Source organism: Acomys minous, assembly GCF_964271855.1.
Source record: "Acomys minous genome assembly, chromosome: 12".
NCBI classification, from domain to species: domain Eukaryota; kingdom Metazoa; phylum Chordata; class Mammalia; order Rodentia; family Muridae; genus Acomys; species Acomys minous.
This window is the reverse complement of record NC_140493.1, coordinates 112,911,865-112,929,746: the sequence shown is the minus strand read 5'-3', so window position 1 is coordinate 112,929,746 and position 17,882 is coordinate 112,911,865. Positions and strand designations below refer to the sequence as shown.

Genomic DNA, 17,882 nt, shown 5'->3' with positions numbered 1-17,882 from the left:
GGGTATCATGTTTACTGCTGAACTGGCAACTGGGGTTCTTCATAAAGCAAAAAAGAGTCCAACATTTGCCTGTTGGCTTCTATTGCAAACTTTCCATATATGAAGAATAAATACCCTCTCTTTGAGAAACGAATCTGGACATTTTACAGACTTACAGAACTTCATCCTCAGTCCTAGCAACCCCCTGTGGTCAAGGCTACGTTCCGTGATGCATGGATCCCTTTGCAGGCTTAGCCATGGGAGGACAGGTTTTTACAGGGGAACTGGTACCTGTCTAACATCTCTCCTGACCAGGAGGTGGTAGCAAAGGAGAGCCTTCCCACACTGAGGAAATCACTCACAGCTGCCTATAATCTCCATGCCTAAACCATTCTCCCCATCCCCAAAAGAGGGCCTACTGAATCGGTTGGACCAATGGAATGGTCACAACATACAGGTAGTGCATGGTTTACTGATGGCTCATCAGAACTAAAGGAAAGCGGCAGCCACAGGCCAGGGATGGAAAGGCCAACCCTGAGGAAGGAGCCACAAAGTCAGTGCAGCACTGTTGGCCACAAGACAAACAAGCCAAAGGGAAACCTGTCTTCTCCAGTTCACAGCGTGTGCAACAGTACAGCTACATGGTCATTAAAATGGAAAACCGTAACTGGCAGATAAACGCCAAAGATATCTGGGTCATGGGAGGCACGAGCGGAAACAGCAAAACCTAGCAAGACTTATCAAATGTTATGCAGCTCATACAGGCGAGACAGAGGAAACATCAATGACAGAGTGGACAAATTGGCACCACGTTTATTTATTTATTTACTTTTATTTAAATTTTTTGGTTTTTCAAGACAAGGGTTTCTCTGTGTATCCCTGGCTACCCTGGACTCACTTTGTAGACCAGGCTGGCCTTGAACTCACAGAGATCCACCTGCCTCTGCCTCCCGAGTGCTGGGATCACAGGAGTGTGCCACTGTGGCCAGCTGGTACACAAGCTTTGCTCTTAGTTACCTGCTTCAGACTCAAACCTGAAAATACGCCCAGGAAGCAAGATAAAGCTTATTTCTAGCTGGATGTGGTGGCGCACGCCTTTAATCCCAGCACTTGGGAGGCAGAGGCAGGTGGATCGCTGTGAGTTCGCGGCCAGCCTGGTCTACAAAGCGAGTCCAGGACAGCGAAGACTACACAGAGAAACCCTGTCTCAAAAAACAAACAAACAAAAAAAGCTTATTTCTAGAATTAGTCAGTGCTCTCCCAGAGGACCCAGCACCCACATGGCAGCTCACAACTGTCTGTGACTCCTGTTTGAGGGGCTCTGACAGACACCCTCACACCTGCAGACAAAACACCAATGTACATAAAATAAATAAAAATAAATATAAGAAGTACTTAACCTGAAAACTGCCAAAAACAATCAAACCAAGCTGGACACTGTGAAAAGCTTGGCAGAAACAGCTTCATTATCTAAAAGGTTTACTGTGTTAGTTAAAACCTTTCCTTTTTATTTAAAGAAAAAGAGGGAAAAGCTACAGGATATTTGAAAATGCTGTGGACCCTGTTAAGATTGTGCTATTTATTAGAAAAACCTGTTTCTAGTTGTGGTATGGCTTATCCCAGAATACATGTTTTTCTTTTCTTAAATATTTATTTTTATTTATGAGTGCTCTATCTGCACGTGTGCCTGCCCACCAGAAGAGGCATAGGTTACATTATAGATGGTTGTGAGCCATCATGTTGTTGCTGGGAATTGAACCCAGGAACTCCAGAAAAACAGACAGTGCTCTTAACTGCTGAGCCATCTCTCCAACCCCGGAGCAGACACTTTTCATCCAAGAGCTATCTGCTTGTAAACAGTACTAAACTTAAGTCAATCACAGGTCAAGAGGTGGAGCAAGCAACCAGCTGACAGGAAGTGAACATAGGAAAAAACTATGAAGAGTAAGAGGAAGTCAGGAAGCTGGATAGAGAGATGCACAGGAAGAAGAAGGGAGGGACATTCAGTGTGAGGGGTTTGGAGACACTGTGGAGACTTCCCTTTCCTTTTTGGCTCAGGAGGAAGGTCAGTGGGTGCTTTCTGTCTTGAGCTAGCAGGCTTTCAGCATCTGGCTCCCAAGTCTTTACTGGTAAAGTCAAATGACTGATATTCTGTTAAAAACAACATTCCTTACCCAAGCATGGTGACTCATGTCTACAGTTCCAGTACCCGGTAAGCTGAGGCGGGAGGATCACTGAGAGATCAAGGCTAGCCTGGGCTACACAGTAAATTCCTGTCTCAAAAGCAAACAAATGGAATAAAATCTGGGGCTGAAGAATTGGCTCAGTGGTTAAGGGAGTATACTAACTCCAAGGATCAAAGCTCAGGTCCAAAGAGAACCAGAACAGCCAGGGCTACATAGAGAGACGCTGTCTAAAAACAAAAACACTGGAAGAAGAAAAAGTACACACTGCGAAACACCTTCTACAAGAAAGCAGAATAGCACGTTAATTCTAGCACTCAGAAGGCAGAGGCAGGAGGGTGGCACAAGCATGGAGACAGCCTGGTCTTTATAGAGCTCCAGACCAGCTTGGGACACACAGAGACTGTTTCAAAACAAAATAAATAAACTAAAAAAAGAGTAATACTTTTATTTTGAGAAATTGATTTCAACTAGTTTGACGGCGTTCTGTAGGAACCTGGGGGTGGGGAGACCAGGGTGGGGGAGTTGTTGAGCTACCAAGTCACTAAGCGCAGGCTGGTGCAGCCAGCACAGTTAGGACAAGGCTATGCTCCAGTCTCCCCAGGGCTCTGCAAGGACCATACACAGGATGAGTAAGAAGCTCAGCAAAGACCACCACACCACGCCAAGACATGAAGATGGAATCCAGGTCAGACAGGAGCCAGTTACACAAGGTCTGCAGGAGAAATAGAAACAAGCAACGCTGGCAGGAATACAGGGAAGACCAAGCCCCTCTGTCCAGCATCAGGTGAGGTCTGCAGTAGGTCCACCCTGTTCTTCTAACAGCCCAGGAACAATCTGTAAGCACCGCCATGAATACTGTGCCCCGATACATGCCACTGTGGGTAGCCCTTCATCAACCAAGGGGGGGGGGGGAAAAAGCCACTGTGGGTAGCCCTTCATCAACCAAGGGGGGGGCCAAAAGCCACTGTGGGTAGCCCTTCATCAACCAAGGGGGGGGGCTCAAAAGCCACTGTGGGTAGCCCTTCATCAACCAAGTGGGGGGGGGCTCAAAAGCCACTGTGGGTAGCCCTTCATCAACCAAGGGGGGGCTCAAAAGCCACTGTGGGTAGCCCTTCATCAACCAAGTGGGGGGCTCAAAAGCCACTGTGGGTAGCCCTTCATCAACCAAGGGGGGGGCTCAAAAGCCACTGTGGGTAGCCCTTCATCAACCAAGGGGGGGGTGGCTCAAAAGCCACTGTGGGTAGCCCTTCATCAACCAAGGGGGGGGGCTCAAAAGCCACTGTGGGTAGCCCTTCATCAACCAAGGGGGGGGGGCAAAAGCCACTGTGGGTAGCCCTTCATCAACCGCGGGGGGGGGGCTCAAAAGCCACTGTGGGTAGCCCTTCATCAACCAAGGGGGGGGGGGGGGCAAAAGCCACTGTGGGTAGCCCTTCATCAATGGGGGGGGGGGAGCAAAAGCCACTGTGGGTAGCCCTTCATCAACCAAGGGGGGGGGGCTCAAAAGCCACTGTGGGTAGCCCTTCATCAACCAAGTGGGGGAAGGGGCTCAAAAGCCACTGTGGGTAGCCCTTCATCAACCAAGGGGGGCGGCAAAAGCCACTGTGGGTAGCCCTTCATCAACCAAGGGGGGCGGCAAAAGCCACTGTGGGTAGCCCTTCATCAACCAAGGGGGGGGGGCAAAAGCCACTGTGGGTAGCCCTTCATCAACCGGGTGGGGGGGGGAAGCCACTGTGGGTAGCCCTTCATCAACCAAGGGGGGGGGGCAAAAGCCACTGTGGGTAACCCTTCATCAACCAAGGGGGGGGCAAAAGCCACTGTGGGTAGCCCTTCATCAACGGGGGGGGGGAGCAAAAGCCACTGTGGGTAGCCCTTCATCAACCAAGGGGGGGGGCTCAAAAGCCACTGTGGGTAGCCCTTCATCAACCAAGGGGGGGGGCTCAAAAGCCACTGTGGGTAGCCCTTCATCAACCAAGGGGGGCGGCAAAAGCCACTGTGGGTAGCCCTTCATCAACCAAGGGGGGGGGGCAAAAGCCACTGTGGGTAGCCCTTCATCAACCGGGGGGGGGGGGGAAGCCACTGTGGGTAGCCCTTCATCAACCAAGGGGGGGGGCAAAAGCCACTGTGGGTAACCCTTCATCAACCAAGGGGGGGGGGCAAAAGCCACTGTGGGTAGCCCTTCATCAACCAATGGGGGGGGGCAAAAGCCACTGTGGGTAGCCCTTCATCAACGGGGGGGGGGGGGGGGAGCAAAAGCCACTGTGGGTAGCCCTTCATCAACCAAGGGGGGGGGCGCAAAAGCCACTGTGGGTAGCCCTTCATCAACCAAGGCAGGGGGGGCACCCCGTCTCAGGCAGCAGGGGGACTGACTGAGGGTGCAGATCAATGGGAGAGCACTTAAACAACATGTGTGAGGCCACGCCTTTGACCCCCCAAAATAGAGATAATTATAGAATGAAGGTGAATTGCCTCTAGCATTCCTGCCTTGTTCTGTAGCATTACCAAACGCCACAGTTTTCTGGGGTTTGTTTAAGAATGCACTTTTCTCCTGTGAGTCAGGGTGTTACTTACAGGTACACTGGTGTACCATGTGCATGCCTAGTGCCCGGAAGACAGAAAAGGACAACAGGGCCCTTGGAGCTGGATTACAGCTGGTTTGGGGACTGGAACAGACAATGGATCCTCTGCCAGAGCAGCCAGTGCTCACAACTGCTGAGCCTTTCTCTCTAGCTGGCTCCCAAGCTTTGTTTTAAGATTTGTTTTTTTTTTTTTTTGGCACAGTGTCTCACTGACGAGCCTGGAACTTTGTAGACCAGGCTGGCCTTCAACTCAGAGACCTCCGCCTGCCTCTAATATTTATTTTTCATGTGTGTATGTACAACATGTGTTTAGGGGGTGTGTGCTAGGAACCAAATTCAGGTCCTCTGTAAGAGCAGCCATTGCTCTTAACTGCTGAGCCATCCATCTCTCCACCCCACAAAAGTCAAGTTTTAAAAGCCCATGTCTCAATCAATCAATAAATGCCTATTTCGGTAGGTTGGTGGGACATGTTTTTAATCCTAGCACTCAAGAGGCAGAGGCAGAGGCAGGTGGGTCTGAGTTAGAGGCCAGCCTGATCAAAAGAGTGAGTTCCAGGGGCGGGAGAGATACTCAGAGGTTAAGAGCACTGTCTGCTCTTCCAAAGGTCCTGAGTTCAATTCCCAGCACCCACATGGTGGCTCACAACCATCTGTAATGTGATCCGATGCCCTCTTCTGGCTTGCAGGTGTACACACAGGCAGAGCACTGTATAATAAATAAATAAATAAATAAATAAATAAATAAATAAATCTTGTCTTAAAAAAACAAAACAAACCAAAAAGCCTACATCAATGGCCAATGAAATGGCTCAACAGGTAAGGGCACTGGCTGCCAACCTGTGTTCTCTCTCTGAAACTCATATAGTAGAGAAAACCAACTCCTATAGGGTGTCCTCTAGCTGGTGTGTGTGTGTGTGTGTGTGTGTGTGTGTGTGTGTGTGTGTGTGTGTGTGTGTGTGTCCCCGTCCGTGTCCCCGTCCGTCCACTCTGACCCCTCTAACCAGATATGCAACACTGCGTACATACCATACACATAGTATCTTGGATGATTATCACTTAACACGGCTATGGTGACTCTAACACTTATCAACCACTCCACTCTCCCAGTAAAACAGGGTGGCAAAATTAGAACTCAGACTAAAAAACAAAACAAAACCCCAACCAGTGCTGGCCCAACCAACCCCTATCACCCATAAATGCGTCTACAGGAACCATGGCCACCACTGCTTTGGGACGGAGCTTCTCTTCTCATCAGGGCACAGCAGGAGCCAGCCAGGGGCCGCACACGTCCAGGCTCCTCCTCCAGCCTCAGGAGCCTGGTCAAGCCCCACTTAGGCAGACACAGAAACGCACACCAACACCAAAACACAATCACTTGTTGGAGTTTGGAATTTTAGCTTCTTTCAGAACTACAATACTTTTTTCCAAGGTACTTTGGAACCAGCTTTTGAAGCTTCACCATAACCATCACAAATGTTCAACTCAACCTTGACCTTGGAGTCTTTTCCTATTTTCTACAGAGAAAATTCCCCCCAGAAGACTGAATAGGCTCTCATTGGGCCAGTTTAGATTGTTAACAAAGGGTCTGCAGGGCTCTAGCACCAAGGTCCTGCCCTTCCACCACAAGGCTCACTCTGTGCATCAGTCAGAAGTGAGAGGATCTAAGACGTCAGACACTGTTGTGGGGGCAAATTTGAGATGTCTCTCTCCTAAGCCACAGACAAACCAAGCTTGAAAGAGCACTGAGGTCTCCATGGAGTTCACAGTAAAGCGAGAGCACGCCTGTCAAACACGCCGACAGTCACTGAGAAGCCAAGGATGGGGGGCGGTTTAGAATCAGGGGTTATACCAGTCCCCCTCGCTGGTTAGTTACAACGGGGACCTGCTACTCTGCTAGCACAGAGGGTACAGCAATAATTTGGGATACTTTATGTATACAAAGACTTCTGAGCTCTTTTTTTAAATATTCTTTTGGGTATGAAAATCTTTTGCTAGTTTAATGCTTGTAATTTCTAAGTATCTGGAATCTGAACATAGATCAGTGATTTCAATACATGTTCACCTTTTTATTTTACCCAAGAAGTGCTAACAGGTCTCAGGAAACTGAGCCCTTGAGATAAAATTCATTAGATCTAAGAGGATATCGGCATTGTGGTGCGTGCCTTTAATCCCAACATTCAGGAGGCAGAGGCCTAAAGATCTCTGGGCTTTAGACTAGCATGGTCTATTCAGAGAATTACAGGCCAGCCAAGGCTACAGGTGAGACCCTGTCTCTAAAGAGAGAGGGAAACAGAAGAAAGGAAAGAGAGGGAGGGAGGGAGAAGGAAGGGGCACTGGGCAGTGGGGCTGGGTGTCACCATCAGGGTAGGAAACCAGACTTCATCAAGGCCTCGTTAGGGTTACTATTGTAGTGATTAAAACAACAAGGACCAAAACAACTTGGGAGGCTAGCCTGGTCTACCAAGTGAGCTCCAGGACAACCAAAGTTAAAAATTGATGGCTCAGCAGGAAAAGGCACTTGCCATGAAGCCTGTTGCCCTGAGTTGCATCACCAGAGCCCACATGGTAGGAGGGACTTCCACAGACTGTACTGACTCCTCATGCACAGCACACACAGAAGGGGCGAAGGCAGGGGAGAAGAGAGGGAACAGGAAAGAAGTTTTCTTTTAAAAACTGGAGTTGGGTTGGGGGCGGTGGTGGTGGTGCGTATCTTTAAACCCAGCTCTCAGGAGCAGAGGCAGGTAGATCTCTGAGTTTGAGGCCAGCCTGGTCTACAATTTCAGGAGAGCCAGGGCTACACAGAGAAACTCTGCCCCAGATACAGACAGACAAACAGGTAGATAGAGATGGCTCAGCATGTAGCAGCTCGCCTCAGCAAGCCCAATGGCCTTAATTGATTCCCAAAGCCAGAACACAGCAGTTTCATCTGAAATCCCAGCACCCCTAAGGTGAGATGGGAGGTGGAGGCAGAAGAATCACCCAGAAGCTCACAGGCCAGACTGAAGTATACAAAGAGGCAGAAATAAGAGAATTCTACCTTAATAAGAGAAAGAGAACCAACTCCTGAAATTGAACGCTCATTTCCATATAAGTGCAATGGCACCCATGCTTACACACAGAAAATGAAATGTTTTAAAATGTTACAATGTAAATTACTTAAATCTAAGACAGCTTCACTATCAAGTAAATGTTAAAATGAATACAGAGGGGAGTTCAATCCTGGGCCCCAAATAGTAGAAGGAAAAATTATCCCTGCCACTTGCTCTCTGACTTCCATATGGGTACTGTGGCATGTGCACACTGACATACACAAAGAAATGTAATTTTAAAAAATACTGGGCATGGTGGTGCACACCTTTAAAGGCAGCACTCAGGAGGCAGACCTCAAGTTTCAGGCCAACACGTTCTACAGTCTACAGAGCAATTTCCAGGGCAAAAACAAAAACAAACAAACCATACCACAACAACATCAAGAGACAAGCATAGAGGTGTGTGTGTGTGGCAGGGAACAAATAATGTCTCAACAAATCCCTAGGCCACTGATGGGTTCTCAACATAGTAAAATGACAATTTCAGAGTGCGTGTCCTACCTTGCAATGTCCATAAGCCAGTCATAAAATGTGCCAGTGTGCTGAGTGAATGTGCATTTGACACCAACTTCACCAGACCCTACTCTTACCTGCTCAGTGAAGCAAGTCACTAAGCAAAGCCATCTCAACCTGCCTCACAGCCCTTGGTGAGCAAACACCCAAGCATTGTCCAGGGGGTGTTCTGACCAGCTCTGCCCGGATCCTTCCCAGCAAGGAGCTACCCTCCAGCTCACACCAGCCAGTCCCTCTTCAGGCAAGCAAGGTCTTTGCTGCAAACTGCTGATGAACTCCTAACACTGATCTCACCTCTCCACCCTTTCAAGATCCCCCTACATGCCAGGCAGTGGTGGCGCATGCCTGTAATCCCAGCACTCGGGAGGCAGAGGCAGGCAGAACTCTAAGTTCGAGGCCAGCCAGGGCTATTAACACAGAGAAACTCTTTCTCGAAAAACAATCAATCAAGCCCCCCTTACCCTTCATCCTCCATCCTGATGGCCCTGTTCCATGGCCACCTCTACCCAACAGCCCCTCCTTACCTCTCCCTCACAGATACTACCAAGGCTCTGTCCAGCTCATCAGGACCAGCTCACTCCAGAGTTCCTTCCACCCAGTCGTAAGCAGCAGCAGCCATTGCCTGAACGTGTGCAGTCTCTCTCCAGTTTTCGCTGACGTATAGAGCAAGCCTACAAACATGATCCTACCAAATACAATTTCCAAGTCAAAACCTATGTGAGAAGCATGGCTGTGTCATGACGCACTGCAGAGAGCCCATGAAGTCAGTCTCTTAACAAGCGTAACTTGCTTTACATATTAATGAGCTGAGGCAACTGACCATGGTGATGCATACCTCAATGCTCCCACTGGAGAAGACAAAGCAGGAAAACCATGGAGTTAGACACTAACCCAGGCCACACAGTGAGACCCTCTCAAAAAACACTTAGTTTCAGGCAACACTAAAATCCACTCGTTCTGCTTATGCTGGCTTAGTCTAGACTGTTACTGATTAAAATGATGGATTTGGGGTTGAAGAGACGGTGAGGCCGTGAGGAGCACCAGATGCTCTTCCAGAGGATTGGGGTTTGGCTGCATTCACATAGCAGCTCCACAGGACCCAATGTCCTTTTCTGGCCTCTGAAGGTACCAGGCATGCACGTGCTATAGACACATGGAAATAAAACACTCACACAGATAAATTATATAATTGACATTATCTTTCTTTTGTTTTTTGAGACAGGGTCTCTCTGTGTAGCCTTGGTTGTCCTGGACTCACTTTGTAGACCAGGCTGGCCTTGAACTCAGAGGTCCGCCTGCCTCCCTGAGTGCTGGGATTAAAGGCATGCGCCACCACACCTGGCATAATTGACATTTTCAAAGTATAAAAACCATTAGGCTCGGTATGGTGGCACACACCTTTAATCCCAGCACTCAGAAGGCAGAGAGTCAGGTGGATCGCTGAGTCCCAGGCCAATGTACAAAGACTCTATCTCAAATATGTACACCCGGGCTGCTGGGGGGCTGAGGTGGAGCTGAAGGGCAGCTAAGTGGTTAAGAGAACACACTGCTCTTGGAGAAGATCCAAGTTTGGTTCTCAGACCCACGCCAGCTCACAACCACCTCTACCTCCAGTTCTGAAGGAGCTGACACCAACACCCACACTTACACAATTTTTTTTTAAAAAGTCGCTAATTTTGACATTATATTTAAGTTTGCTACCATGACAACAAAACAAATTCAAACTTTCTGGTCCCACTGATATTTTCTCTTTCTTTTTATTTTATTTTTTAAAGACTTATTTAAAAAAAAAAAAGACTCATTTATTATGTATACAGTGTTCTGTCTGCATATGCACCAGCAGGCCAGAGGAGGGCATCAGATCACATTATAGATGGCTGTGAGCCACCATGTGGTTGCTGGGAATTGAACTCAGGACCTCTGGAGGAGCAATCAGTGCTCTTAACCTCTGAGCCATCTCTCCAGCCCTTTTTTATTTTATTTTATTTTTTTGGTTTTTCAAGACAGGGTTTCTGTGTAGCCTTGGCTGTGCTGGAATTCACACTATTGACCAGGCTGGCCTGGAACTCAGAGATCCACCTGCCTCTGCCTCCCTGAGTCCTGAGATTAAAAGCGTGCGCCACCACTGCTCAGCTACCCACTGATTTCTTAAAACTTTAGTCTTAGGCACTAAACTTAGTCACTAGACAGCAAAGGACCTTGTCTTTTCTGTTGCTGTGACAAAATACCATAACCAAGGCAAATTCACAAAGCATTTATTTTGGCATATTTTTATGTAGAGGGATACAAATTCGTTATGGTGGAAGGCACAGTAGCAAGCAGCAGCCATGGCAGCAGGGGCAGGAAGCTGAGAGATCAAATCTTGAGCCAAGAGCTTGAAGCAGGAAAAACAAACTACACTAGGAGAGGTGTTTATTCTCAAAGCCCACGCTTGGTGACAGACTCCTGCAAGGCACACCTCCTGCACCTGCCCAAACAGCACCCACTGGAGGCCAAATACTCAAATGTCTGTGCCTATGGAGGACCCGGCCAGTAAGGTGAAGCCAACTCCAAGTCTAGACAAACCCATATTGGGCTGCTGCACCCCTCCCAGCTGGGATTCCATCCACTCCAGCGCCAGGTTACAGGCTCACCAAGAGCTGGGAAGCTACCTCCACCTGCCCATCTTCAGGAGACCCCAGAGATGCCAGCCCAGGAGCACCAGTGCTTCCAGCAAGGCACAGGGTCTCTAAATAAATAAACGAATGAATGTATGTACGTATGTTATAATCCCTTGTATGAGGCTCGATATACTTGGCTGAAGAAGGACCTGCAGAATCATGTGGGCTTTTGTTTTGGGGGAAACACACCCCTGTTGTTGTCATGCATACTGAGTCCCAGCACCCATCCATCCACAGTACTGCTGGCACAGGGCTCACCATCTACTGCAGAGAGCAGTTACTATTCCAACCCTAGTTACTAAAGACATTCACCAAGGCCAGGATAGTCCTATGCAAATACGCATACCAAATACATACAGTGTATACTATTTCAATGAATCAGTCACACTTTAAAACTACCACACCTTATATTCTTTCAGATTACCTTTAAATTTTGTTTTCTTAGATAGGGTGGCACTTGTAGATCTGGCTAGCCTGGAACTCAAGCGAGATTCTCCTGCCTTTTTCTCCCAAGTGTTGAGTGGGATTAAAGGCATGCACTAAGATGTCTATGTGAGAGTGTCAGCCTTTGGAGCTACAGACAGTTGTGACCTCCCATGTGGGTACTGGAATTGAGTCCAGGTCCTCTGGAAGAGCGGACAGTGCTCTAACCATTGAGCCATCTCTCCAGCCCCATCTCTTTGAAATTTTAAAGTAACCTACAAAATACAAACATATAAAAGTTGGAACTAGAATAAAATCATGGTGGCCAGACCAAGTGGAAAGGTGGTGGTGGAATCTTTAATCCCAGCACTCCAGAGGCAGAGGCAGGTGGATCTCTGTGAGTTTGAGACCAGGCTGGTCTACAAAGTCAGTCCAGGACAGCCAAGACTAAAACAAAACACACACACACACACACACACACACACACACACACACACACACACACACACACCAGAAACAAAAACAAAAAAAACAAAAAACAAACAAAAACAAAAAAGAGAGAAAGAGAGAAAGAAAGAAAAGAAAGCATATTTGCAAGCAAAATCAGTCATGGTAGCTTGTAAATACCAGCACTCAGGGTTAGTGGATGCTAGACAGTGGTGGCACACATCTTTAATCCCAGTACTGGGGAAACAGAGGCAAGAGGATCTTTGAGTTCGAGGCCAGCCAGGACTACAGAGTGAGTTCAAAGACAGCCAGGGCTACACAGAGAAACTCTGTCTTGAGGCAAACAAACAAACAAACAAACAAAAATATAACACCTTGGGAAGGAGATTTACTAAGTGTTCAAGACCTCAGTGGCTCACGCCTGTAATCCCAGCCCTCAGGAGGCAAAGGCAGGAGGATCCTTCTACAAAGCAAGTGCAAGACAGCCAAGGCTACACAGAGGAAACCCTGTCAGGGGTGGGGGTGGGGGGGAAGCTCAAGGCCAGCCTAACACAATACTGAATTCCCAGTCTGCCTAGACTATAGAGGGTTTATTCCTGAAAACATGGAGTAGTCATGCCTGCTGTAGCAGTGCACACTGTAATCCCAGATCCTAGGTGGAAGCAGGAAGGTCTCTAGTTCAAGGTCACCTTGGTCTCCATAGTCAGAACATCTCAAAAATATAAAAATAAAAAATCTCAGCTTTAGCATACTTACTATATTTACAATCTTAAGCGTGTTTGCAGGTGTATATTTGGGTGGCTAGAGTGTCAACTCAGTGGTTAAGAGCATTGGCTATTCTTCAAAAACAAAAAAAAAACAAAAAAAAACAAAAACAAAAACAAAACAACAACTAAGGCTCAAGTCCCAGGGCCCACAGGGAGACTCCCAATTGTGTGAACCCCAGCTCCCAGGAATCCAAAGCCCTCTTCTAACCTCCGAAAGCACCAGGTATATGTGTGCTGCACAACTTATTCTTGTGGGAAAAAGATCTATACATATTTTTAAAAATGCATTCAAATAATTAGGAGCTGGAGAAATGGCTCATCAATTAAGAGACCGAGCTGCCCCTTCAGAAGATCTGAGCTTGGTTCCCAGCACCTATGGCCAGTGATTTACAACCACCTCCAACTCTAGCTAAGGGGCTCCTGATGCCTCTGCAGGCACCTACCCTCACACGCACATACCAACACAGACACATACTTACAAATTTTAATCTAAAAATTTTTAATTTAATTTGAAAATTTAAAAATAAATAAATAAATAATGCATAGGCCAGCAAGACAGCTTATGGGTAAAGCGTGTGTGCTGTGGTAATGCAGGCAAGGCACACACATAAACAAATTTATTTTATTATTTATTTACTTAGTTACTTACTTATTTTGAGGCAGGGGTTAACCCTGGCTGGCCTGGAACTCTCTATGTAGACCAGGTTGGCTTTGAACTCACAGAGATCCTCTGCTTCTCCAAGCTGTCCTCTGGCCTCTACGTGTGTACTGTGGCCAAGTGCAAGCAAGGCACGTATACACACGAGTGCACACACACACAAATGCAATTTATTTATTTATTTATTTATTTATTTATTTATTTATAGGCAGGGTTATCCCTGGCTGGCCTTGAACTCACAGAGATCTACCTGCCTCTGCTTCCTGAATGCTGGGATTAAAGGTATGTGCCACTATTCCTGGCAACAAATGTAATTTTCAATTTATTGTTTTACCTGTGTGAATATTTTGCCTGCAAGTATGTCTATGTGCATGCCTGGTGATCAAATCACTCAGAAGAGGGCATTTGATGCCTAAAACCAGAGTTACAGATGTTTCAAGCTATAATGTTGATGCTGCACACTGAGGCTGAGTCCTCCCTCAAAGAGCGACAAGACAAGTGTTCTTAATCGCAAAGGCTGCTAACTTAAGTAAATAAACAAGTAAATAAACTTTGTAGCCAAGCACAACTGTCACATGCTGGGACATCCTTCCAAGGTTAAGAAATATGGGGTATACACACATGAACCTTAGTTAAAAAGCACAGCTCTTACCAGTATGTCCAAAAACTGAAAGCAATTAAAAACTCCAGTCTGTGGCAAAAGCTATACTGTCAGTGATCTAAAAAAGAACCCCGAGGAATAATTAGAATTTCCTGGAGAGCAAAGTTGCTTTTCAAGCACAGCAAATGATAATTTTATCCAACTACAGAAACAAATGAAATTGTTTTGTATTGTGATTGACAGCTAGCTACAAGGCTCACTTGTCACTCTATGTAACCTTGTATTAATTCTCTAAAAAGCGAACAGTTTTTGTCCTGTTTTGATTTATGAAGACAAGTGTCTCACCGTGCAAACCAAACTACACTACACAGTCCAACCTTGCCTGGAACTTAAATTTCCACCGCAGCCTCCAGAGTGCTGGGATGACACGGTGAAGACACTACACCTGGCTACAGATGCTTTTTTAAAAAACAGACTGTGTTCAAAGTATCCAGTTTTCCCAGCTTTCTAAGGTTCTGGGCACTTTCTATCACGTTTGGAGTTTTCAATTTTTAGGCCATAAACACACACACACACACACACACACCTGGGAAAAGAGAATTGCTAGGCTTAAGGCACTACCTTCATTATTATTATTTTCTTTCTTTTCCCCACTGAAAACGTGACTAACAGGGGAGAAAAAAGTAACGGACATCTATTGATGTCAGATAGGTATTTTAAGTTCGGGGCAGTTTTTCCACCGCGCACAGCTTAACATCCCCCCTTAGGTGCGACCTCCCTGATGGCTGTGAACAACTTATGCAAACTCCCAGAAGGCACAGAGAGCCCGAAAACTTGCACCCACCGCCGCGGATGAGGCTGAGGGCAGGAAGGGTGATGGTCTGTGTGTCCAGGGAGGGCCCTGTCGGACTGGACAAAGGGCTGTGGGCTGGAATGCCAGCCAGTGCGTGGGGTCTGGCGGTGTGCGGGCAGGCTCGCGAGTGGGGGCCGAGAGCGGGGGGTGGGGCCGCGGGGGCGGATGCCGGGCATGGATGGTCCCTACGTCTAGAGGGTCCAGGCTGCAGGTCGGACCCGGTCAGGGCTCCGCTCTAGCCTCGCTCCTGGAGAGCGGGCCAGGATCCCTCCCTCCCCGGCGCTGACCTGGGGTCTCCCGAGCCCCGCCTGCCTGCTCAAGGGCAGTGGGTTCGAGGCCCGCCCTCCCCGGGGGTGGGTCAGGTCCAGGCCGCGGGCCCCCGCCCGCCACTCACACGCGCGGCAGCTGCAGCGGCGGCGCCCCGCGCCGCTGGAACACCCCGTCCACGAACACGCCGTTCTTGCCGAGACAGCGCAGGTAGAAGTCGCCGCCCGCGTCTGGCCGGGGCTGCGCGGGCTCCGGGGCCGCCGCCGCCGCCGCGCTATGGCCGCCGCCGCCCGGGGGCGTGAAGATCTCCAGGTGGCGCCGCGAGATGAAGCTCGAGTGGCCCATGCTCACGTCCACCGAGCCCTGCGACGAGTTGCGCCCGATGGTCACCGAGCGCTTCTTCATGAGGTACTCGAACTCGCGGCCTTCGAGCCGCGCCACGGCCCAGCCGCCCGCCGGGGATCCGCCGCCCCCGGCCCCGCCGCCGCCGCCACCGCCGCCCGCGGGAGGGGCGCCCGCGCCCGAGAGCGCCGCCGCGGCCGCCATCGCCTGCGAGGAGGCCTGGCCGATCCGCGCGGGCGCCCTGGCGGGCCGAGGCCCGGGCGCGGTCGTGGGCCGCGCGAGCCGAGCACGGTCGCGGAGACCGCCGGCCGGCCGGCGAGGAGAGCGGCGAGGGCGGGAGCTGGCGCGGCCGCGCGCCGGGGCCGCACGACGGACGGGCGCGCCGGCCAATGGGCGCGCCGCACGCGGTGGGGCAACCGGGGCCGCCCAATGGCGAGCCGCGCCGCACGCACGTACGTCCAGCGGCGTCCGGCGACGCGGGTCGGCCGCGGCGGCGCGGAAGACCCGGAGCGGAGCGCGGAGCTGGCGCGGGGACGCGCGCGCGCGCGCTCTATCCTGCGCTCGCTCGCTTGCTCGCGGGGTGCGCTGGGGTCCAAGGTCAGGACGGGCGCCCCGTGCGCCCCGGGAGCCGCCGGCCCGGCTTACCCTCCTCAGCCCTAGGCTGCGCGGAGCCGTGCGCGCGCGCTGCAGCCGGACCGCAGCGGACCGGCTCTGCTGCGCTCAGCCATTCACACCGGGGACTGACTGCGAGCCAGCGAGGCTGAGCGTTCCGCCGGCTTGTGTGTGACACTGCCCGTGGGAAGAGCGGGGCTGTGCAGATCGAGCAGGCTGGGAGGGGTTCATGAAGCCAGCGCCGGTACCGAGGTGGCGAAGGGCAGCCGCCGCCGGTGCACCTGCTCTGGCTCTGCTGAGGGAGGCACGTGGTCACGAAGAACGTCACACCAATATGGTGGCCACTGGGTGCAGGCGATGGGGTGCAGTGTTCTTTCCACTGATGCACAAAAGGAGTTCAGGTCAGGAAGAGTGGAAAGGTTGAGTGCAGGCTGGACAGGGGAAAATGAAGGTTTCTGGCTTAGAGCTTCTAAGTAGAGGCCCCAGGCGAGAGGCGTCGGAACATTTTACATTTTAAATCATTCTGAGTCTGAACTTATGATAAATTTAATGGAAATTAATGTCGTTATAGCATTTACATATCTGACTTGACATATCTGTGTCTGTAGTTACAGTATAAACTCCTAAGGGTTCAATCTACTTGTACTATAAATATGACAGAAAGCCATCTCATTAAATATTCGTTTTGAGGCATTGTAGGTGATGGCTATGGAAGTGATAAGGAGGTAAGTATCTAGAGACAAAACACAAAGGAAAAGGCGTAGTCAAGAGCAGGAAATGCTTTGCATCAACTGTTGACACTGCTGTGTCCTCCTGAGCCCAGGGCAGGTTTGGCTCTCAGCCGTGTGCATCTGTAATGGGCTAATCAAGCATCTGTCCGCAACAGGGCTAAATCTTTTCCCACTATACACCATATTTTTGTTCGATAACTTTTTACATAACCTTCGCTATACAGGTATCTAAAGCAAGCATACAAATCACTTATGTTGTTTTGTTCAGCTTTTGGGTTGGTTTTGGTGTTTTCTGTGTGTGTGTGGGAGGAGGTACAGTTTTACATAGCCCCGACTGGCCTGGAACTTACTGTGCAGGCCAAGATCGCCATGAACTCATAGAGATGCGCACACCTCTGCCTCGTGTTTGGATGAAAGGCATGTACCACCACATCTGGCCAAATCCAACACTTACAGTAAATCACAGATAGTTAAATGTACATGTACATGTAAGTTGCACCATGTATTACAGATGAGGCTTGTGTTCACGTGTATGTTTTGTGTAGGTGTGTGTGTTTCCTACGGTGGGGTCGATGTCAGGTGGCTTCCTCAGTGGCTTTTCTTCCATACCTTTTTCTGAGCCAGGGCCTCTCGATGAGCCTAGAGCTTACTGTTTTGTCAAGGCTGGCTGACCATGCCCCACGCCTACTGAAGATTTGATCCTGCGGGGCATAGAGTTTTTCAGAGTTGATCTGTATGTTTCGTTGGTTGGTTTGTTTGAGACAGGGTCTCACTGTGTAAACCAGCCTGGCCTGGAACTCAGTGTCCTCTTTCTCTGCATCTCAAGTACTGAGATTTAATGTGTACTCCAGCAAATTTTAATTTTATGATCATCTATGCTAAGAACACTGATTTATATAAACACACATACCCCAGAGTCCTGAGGATGACCCTGAACTGTGATCCTAAGAGCACCTCCTAGACGCTGGAATAAAAGGCACTTACCATGCTTTTTATGTGGTGCTCTGGATGGACCTCGGACTTTGTGTGTGCCACGCAAGGAAAACATATCTGATTTTTTATGAATAAATTCCACAGATGAATAATACATTCCAAATTGAATTTTTGCAAATATTCTAGCTCAAGACGGGGATAGCCCTGGCTGTCCCGAAATCCCCTCTGTAGACCAGGCTGGTCTT

The 17,882-nt window shown here is 49.3% G+C and overlaps 1 protein-coding gene across 2 annotated transcripts in view; it reads right to left on the bottom strand.

Annotated features, from left to right (window-relative positions):
• FOXK2 (forkhead box K2) overlaps window positions 1-15,684 on the bottom strand; it is a 50,176-nt gene extending 34,492 nt beyond the window's left edge. The window contains exon 1 of one of the 2 annotated variants that reach the window (XM_084750254.1): window positions 15,147-15,684. In XM_084750254.1, the coding sequence (XP_084606380.1) occupies window positions 15,147-15,565 (419 nt within the window). In that variant the 5' untranslated portion in view covers window positions 15,566-15,684. The remainder of the gene's footprint in view (window positions 1-15,146) is intronic. The other variant, XM_084750253.1, reaches the window with a different exon arrangement.
• Window positions 15,685-17,882: the final 2,198 nt, after the last annotated feature.